Source organism: Electrophorus electricus, chromosome 15, assembly GCF_041902795.1.
Source record: "Electrophorus electricus isolate QZ-2024a chromosome 15, ASM4190279v1, whole genome shotgun sequence".
In the NCBI taxonomy this organism is placed as follows: Eukaryota; Metazoa; Chordata; class Actinopteri; order Gymnotiformes; family Gymnotidae; genus Electrophorus; species Electrophorus electricus.
Window position 1 is genome coordinate 26,107,501 of NC_137511.1, and position 7,500 is coordinate 26,115,000.

Here is a 7,500-nt window from a genome sequence, read left to right on the forward strand (position 1 = left end):
ACATCAATATTTTGGGTTCGATTTAAAATGACCCCATGTGAAATGTGTGTTGCCCATCTGAGTCAATTTAGTACGCAAGATTCGACCTGCGTATCCAATCACAGAGCTGATAGAGGTTCACCGTGCAACCCTAGAGCTGTGGTACAGGCCTGGTGTAGACTTGGTACAGAGGTGGTATAGAGCAGCATGTACAGCCACTAGTTGCTGGCTGTGTTTAATTTTGGTTTACTGGTGTAGTCATATTCCTCTGTAACAACCAGTTCTGTTAAAAAGAAGGAAGTGTGTGTGTGTGTGTGTGTGTGTGAGTTTGCTAAATGCAGTGTGGGGTGTGTTTTAAGGGTGTGTGATGTGGTGTGTTAAATGTAAAATTTGTGTGTGTGTGTGTGTAGGGATGTGTTGGAGTGTGTTATATACAGTTGTGTGTGTGTGTGTGTGTTAGATACAGTTGTGTGTGTGTGTGTGTGTGTGTGTGTGTGTGTGTTAGATACAGTAGGGTGTGTGTGTTAGATACAGGAGGGTGGGTGTGTGTGTGTGTTAGATACAGGAGGGTGTGTGTGTGTGTTAAATACAGTATGGTTGTGTGTGTGGGTGTGTGTTAGATACAGTAGGGGGTGTGTGTTAGATACAGTAGGGGGTGTGTGTGTTAGACACAGTAGGGTGTGTGTGTGTGTGTGTGTGTGTGTGTGAGATACAGTTGTGTGTGTGTTAGATACAGTAGGGTGTGTGTGTGTGTGTGTTAGATACAGGAGGGTGTGTGTTAGATACAGTAGGGTGTGTGTGTGTGTGTTAGATACAGTAGTGTGTGTGTGTTAGATACAGTAGAGTGTGTGTGTGTGTTAGATACAGTTGTGTGTGTGTGTGTGTTAGATATAGTAGGGTGTGTGTGTTAGATATAGTAGGGTGTGTGTGTTAGATACAGTAGTTGTGTGTGTGTGTGTTAGATACAGTAGGGTGTGTGTGTGTGTGTGTTAGATACAGTAGGGTGTGTGTGTGTGTGTTAGATACAGGTGTGTGTGTGTGTGTTAGATACAGTAGTTGTGTGTGTGTGTTAGATACAGTAGTGTGTGTGTGTGTGTGTGTGTGTGTGTGTGTGTGTGTGTGTTAGATACAGTAGTGTGTGTGTGTGTTAGATATAGTAGTGTGTGTGTGTGTTAGATACAGGTGTGTGTGTGTGTGTGTGTGTGTGTGTTAGATACAGTAGGGTGTGTGTGTGTGTGTGTGTTAGATACAGTAGGGTGTGTGTGTGTGTGTTAGATACAGGTGTGTGTGTGTGTGTTAGATACAGTAGTTGTGTGTGTGTGTTAGATACAGTAGTATGTGTGTGTGTGTGTGTGTGTGTGTGTGTGTGTTAGATACAGTAGTGTGTGTGTGTGTTAGATATAGTAGTGTGTGTGTGTGTTAGATACAGGTGTGTGTGTGAGTGTGTGTGTGTGTGTGTTAGATATAGTAGTGTGTGTGTGTTAGATATAGTAGTGTGTGTGTTAGATACAGTAGTTGTGTGTGTGTTAGATACAGTAGGGTGTGTGTGTGTGTGTGTTAGATACAGTAGGGTGTGTGTGTGTGTGTGTTAGATACAGGTGTGTGTGTGAGTGTGTTAGATACAGTAGTGTGTGTGTGTTAGATACAGTAGTTGTGTGTGTGTGTTAGATACAGTAGTTGTGTGTGTGTGTTACAGTAGTTGTGTGTGTGTTAGATACAGTAGTGTGTGTGTGTGTTAGATATAGTAGTGTGTGTGTGTGTGTGTTAGATATAGTAGTGTGTGTGTGTGTTAGATACAGTAGTTGTGTGTGTGTTAGATACAGTAGTTGTGTGTGTGTTAGATACAGTAGTTGTGTGTGTGTTAGATACAGTAGTATGTGTGTGTGTGTTAGATACAGTAGTATGTGTGTGTGTGTTAGATATAGTAGTGTGTGTGTGTGTGTGTGTGTGTGTTAGATATAGTAGTGTGTGTGTGTGTGTGTTAGATATAGTAGTGTGTGTGTTAGCTATAGCAGTGTGTGTGAGTGTGTTAGATACAGTAGTGTGTGTGTGTGTGTGTGTTATATACAGTAGGGTGTGTGTGTGTGTGTGTGTTAGATACAGTAGTGTGTGTGTGTGTTAGATACAGTAGTGTGTGTGTGTGTGTGTTAGATACAGTAGGGTGTGTGTGTGTTAGATACAGTAGTTGTGTGTGTTAGATACAGTAGTTGTGTGTGTGTGTGTGTGTGTGTGTGTGTGTGTTAGATACAGTAGTGTGTGTGTTAGATACAGTAGTGTGTGTGTGTGTGTGTGTTAGATACAGTAGGGTGTTTTCATTAATTTTTCCATTTGAGTTTTATTGATTAATTTATTTTGATCAGAAACACAATCCAGTTTTACTGGCCAAGTGTGTTCACACATGCCCGGACTTTGTCTTTGATCACACAGTCCCAGACAGACAGCACACACACATGCAGTCAGTTATGTAACATAAAGCTTTAGTGAATTAAAAATACTGTTGCTAGAGTAACCATCCTCTCTTTACCGGACATGTCCTGTTTTTGGGACATAAACAGTGTGTCCAGTCTGGGATTTGGCTTTCCTTCACGTGTGTCACGTTGACGTTTGTGTCCTGCAGGCATGATACACTGTGTGTGTGTGTGTGTGTGTGTGTGTGCATGTGTGTGCGTGTGCGTATGTGTGTGTGTGTGTGTGTGTGCGTGCATTTTGCTTTGACTGTTCATTATGGCCCACTCACACACCACAACTGGTCAGTCATGTACAGTCGCGGACAAACGTTTTGAGACTGACACAAATTTTGGTTTTCACAAAGTTTACTGCCTCAGTTTTTTCAGATCCTTTTGTCAGATGTTTATATGGTATAGTGAAGGACAATTATAAGCTTTTCATAAGTTTTTAAAAAACTTTTTGACATGCATCCAGTTTAAGCAGACTTAATATTTACAATGTTGACCCTTCTGCAATTCACCTTGGCATGCTGGATATCAGCTTCTGGGCAAAGTCTTAATGATGGCAACCCAATCTTGCCTAATCAGTGCTTGGAGTTGATCAGTTTTTCTTTTTCTACGATCTTTTGAGGAGAGACCACAGGTTCTCAATGGGATTGAGATCTGGGGAGTTTCCTGGCCATGGACCAAAAATGTCAATGTTTTTGTTCACCGAGCCACTTGGTTATCACTTTTGCCTTGTGACGTGGTTCTCCGTCATGGTGGATAAAGCATTGTTCATCACCAAACTGCTCCTGGATGGTTGGGAGAAGTTGCTCTTGGAGGATGTATTGATACCATTCCTTATACATGGCAGTGTTCTTAGGCAAAACCGTAAGCAAACCCACTCCCTTGGATGAGAAGCAACCCCATACACGAATGGTCTCAGGATGCCACACTGTTACCGTGACACCGGACTCGTGGTAGCGCTCACCGTTTCTTCACCGGACAATCATTTGTCCAGATGTCCCAGACAATCTGAAGGGGGCTTCATCAGAGAAAATAACTTTACTCCAGTCCTCTGCAGTCTAATCCCTATACGTCCTGCAGAATGTCAGTCCATCCTTGATGTTTTTCTTGGAGAAAAATGGCATCTTTTCTGTCTTTCTTGACACTAAGCCATCCTCCGAAATCCTTCACCTCACTGTGCGTGCAGATGCACTTACACCTGCCTTCTGCCATTCCTGAGCAAGCTCTGCACCGGTGGTGACCCGATCCCATAGCTGCATCCTCTTTAGGAGAAGGTCCTGGCGCTTGCTTGACTTTATTGGTGCCCTGAGGCCTTCTTCACTGGAAATGAACCTCTCTCCTTGAAGTTCTTGATGATTCACTAAATGGACGATTTAGGTGCTCTCTTACAAGCAGCAATGTCCACGCCTGTGAGGCCCTTTTGATGCGATGCAATGACGACAGCACGTGTTTCCTCGGAGGTAACCATGGTCACCAGAAGAAAGCTTCAAGTACCACCACCCTTTTAAAGCAACCAGTCTGCTCTTCTAATCAGCATGTCAGAGTGATATCAGCTGCCTTGTCTTCATAAAGACTTTCTCCTGAGCTAACGAGAAGATCACTGAAATGATGTTAGCAGGCCATTTTTGAGGGTTTTGTGACTGTTATTTTTCATGGCAAGAAATAACTTTGCAATTAATTGCAGTTCACCTGATCACTCTTCACAATCTAGAGCTAACGCAAATTGCCACCATAGCATTTGAAGCAGAAAACTTTGGGAAAACCAAAATTTGTGTCAGTCTCAAAACGTTTGGCTACGACCGTACACACCCTGCACATAACTATTAGTGAAGGCAGGGGAGTCAAACCTCTTAAACGCACCACAGCGTTTGTGTGTGTGTTGTCTTCACAGTGGTGTTGCAGTACCCCCTGCTGGAGAATTGGTCTTGGACTTCACCTCCTACCTGTAATATTCCCGTTTTCCTGTAGTGTTCCTACTGACAGTAATTTTAGTGTGTGGCCTAAGCACAAATTCTGTGCCCAGGCCACACCGGCACTGTTCAGGCTGGTTCTTCCGCTCTCTATGGAGGACTGCCTAACGGTTCTGTGGAATGACATCACCCACAGGGTTCGCTGGAATGTTTTGAAGATCTTGTGTCAGACATCGGAAACAGAAAATGAGTTTAACACGACTGGTGTGAGTCAGCAATGACTAATAACATAATGGTCACACACACGCACGCAGGCACACGCACGCACACGCACACACACACACACACACACACACACACACACACACACACACACACACACACACACGCATGAAAACACACTGCACCACAGAAGTGCGTGTGTTTTACACAGTGCTGTTTGGGTTGTTTTTCCGCACTACATCTCTTACTTCCTGAACACACAGCCAAACAATAAACCAGAAAAGAAAGGTGGAGTTAATCTTATTCTAACGCTGAAGTGATTGACATCTTTGTTTGAGAGAAGAACTGCGAGTCAGACAAAAAGGCAGATGTTAAAGGTACGAGTGTTTCGACCTTAGCAGCGTTCGTTTATCCAGACGGATCTCTGTGAGGTTTGCGCTAGAAGGGTCGGTTGTGCTGACGCGGCGCTAATGCAGAGCTAGCGCAGCGCTAACAGTCAGACGGTGCAGACGGTCACTGCTGGTCTGTGGGTGTGCTGGACACTGCTGGACTGTACATGTGCTGGACTGTGTGTGTGCTGGACACTGCTGGACTGTACCTTTACTGGTCACTGCTGGTCTGTGGGTGTGCTGGACACTGCTGGACTGTACATGTGCTGGACTGTGTGTGTGCTGGACACTGCTGGACTGTACCTGTACTGGTCACTGCTGGTCTGGACCTGTACTGGTCACTGCTGGTCTATTATTGAATCCCAGCAGGTGAGGGCTACCAACAGCTCCAGACAAGCATCTGAAAGCGTGTCCCATCACACTGTGTGAATCTCATCCAGTGTCCTGTGTCTAGAGTCCAGTTCAGTGAACGAGGCTAAACAGGGAGACGTTTGTCTGGAGTCTTACGTGTTCAGACAGGTCCTGTTTAAAATCTTTGGTCACAGTCTTCACATCACCTCTGTGCTTGTTAGTCTGACACGCTGGGGAAGTGTTAATCCTCATCTAATAAAACGATGCCCCGTGTGTTCAGGGTTTGTATTTTAAGTTAATTTGTGGATTTGTTCAGTCATATTTACTAATATGTAAGCAGACTGACTTAAGTAAAATATTTTGTCAATAAAATAAAAGTAATGCGTGATTGTTGCTTTGTCACTGTGTGTGTGTGTGTGTGTGTCATGTTGCTCACTGGAGAATAAGTTTGTGTATGTCTATATTATGTTTAACACCTTCCTCTCTGTGTGTGTGTGTGTGTGATTGACAGCTGCTAGTGGAGTATGGGTACAACTGCCAGCGCTGCACCCCCAACCGCACCTGAGAGTTTCCACGGTAACGGGATGATGGACAGCAGACAGTCAATAAGCTCCACCTCCTTCCAGGCGGTCAGCCTTCACAACAGCAAAGCCAAGTCCATTATCACCAATAAAGTGGCCCCAGTCGTTATAACGTAAGCAAACACACACACACACACACACCCCGCTCTAATCCTGCCATTTGCAGTAGTCAGTGCAGGAGATAGCAGAGACACTTCTATGTTGTCCTCTGCCAGTGTGACGCTGATGTGAGATGTTCCACCCAAACAGGCGATATTTGATGTAGTGGAGGAAGTCCGTGTTTGCTGGTGGAGAGGTTGCTGTTTGTGCTGAGTGTCTGTTTCTCAGTGCCTGTGTTCTGGGTGTCTATTGATTTACTTTGCTAACAGTGTCTTTTCTGCTAGACAGCAGACCGTGTCAAAGAAACAGAAAGTCCAAAAGTCCCTTTCAAAGCACAGGAAGTGAGAGTTGTTTTGGTGTAGCTTTCTCCAGACCTTCTCTTAGCTACATAACCAGATACACTGCCACGCTCACCGGGCACTTGTTGAGTTTAACCTAGAACTCATAAGACATATGACGGTCTTTCTTCGTGAAAGGTCTCAGATGCAAGTGATGGTTACAGCAGCGGATAATGCACATCCTCTGAGAATGTTTCCATCTCAGAGGTCTGATGAGGTAAAACTGTGTGTGTGTGTGTTCTCAGGTAAAACTGTGTGTGTGTGTCTTCTCGGGTATAACTGTATGTGTGTGTGTGTGTGTCTTCTCGGGTATAACCGTATGTGTGTGTGTGTGTGTGTGTCTTCTTAGGTATAACCGTGTGTGTGTGTGTGTGTGTGTGTGTGTGTGTGTGTGTGTGTGTTTTCTCAGGTATAACTGCAGGCAGGAGTTTCAGATTCACGATGACCTCCCCAGGACTCACTACAAAATGGGCCGGATCTCTGACTCCATGCCTGAGCACCTCCTGGTTCAGGTACCACACACACACACAAACACACTCACTCTCAACAGATCGGAGACCTTTTCTCTTGCTAAACTTTAAAAAAAAAAAAAAGTAGTCCCAATCTTCCAAAATCTAAAAATCACACAACAGTGTGTGACAAGGTGTGCAGTTCTGTCCTAAACCTGTATCTTCACCAGCCACGACAAAGCCCATTTAGAGAAGGTTAGACGGCCGTGACCCCTGAGGTCACCCCAGGCCTTTAAAGTCTTCCTGACCCTGTGTTTGCCTAGGTTACATGCTGATCTGCAGGTCTTTAATGACACTCAGAGTGTCAGGACGAGATATTGGGTCGAGCGTTGGCACCTACGTGTTAACCCTTTGAAGTCACCTCTCTTTTGCAGGGTAGGCGGAGCTGCTCTGTTGGGTCGTTAGTTTCTGTTTGTCGACGTGTCGTTACACGTTGGGCTGGAAGCTGCCGATTCGTTGCCGAGTCTTAGAAATGACTCATGGTCCGGGTGTCCTGTGATTTGTAAAGAGGTCGAGAGGGTTTTAACCTTGGGAGGTCCTGCCACAGAAACTGCCTGAGATGGATTCCAAAGAAACCTCGCAGAAAATGTTATAAAACAAAGGGAAAGGTCTTTGTGAGGTCTTCATGAGGTCTGTGAGGTCTTCATGAGGTCTGTGAGGTCTTCT

The 7,500-nt window shown here is 44.8% G+C and overlaps 1 protein-coding gene across 6 annotated transcripts in view; it reads left to right on the forward strand.

Moving 5' to 3' along the window:
* The window catches only part of pald1a (phosphatase domain containing paladin 1a), a 39,053-nt gene that overhangs the window by 9,130 nt on the left and 22,423 nt on the right, over positions 1 to 7,500 (forward strand). For 5 of the 6 annotated variants that reach the window (XM_035533807.2, XM_035533808.2, XM_027008416.3 and 2 more), the window contains 2 exons: positions 5,819 to 6,001; positions 6,735 to 6,837. In XM_035533807.2, coding sequence (XP_035389700.2) covers positions 5,832 to 6,001; positions 6,735 to 6,837 — 273 coding nt within the window. In that variant the 5' untranslated portion in view covers positions 5,819 to 5,831. Of the gene's footprint in view, positions 1 to 5,818; positions 6,002 to 6,522; positions 6,543 to 6,734; positions 6,838 to 7,500 lie in introns of those variants that run through there. The other variant, XM_081697466.1, reaches the window with a different exon arrangement.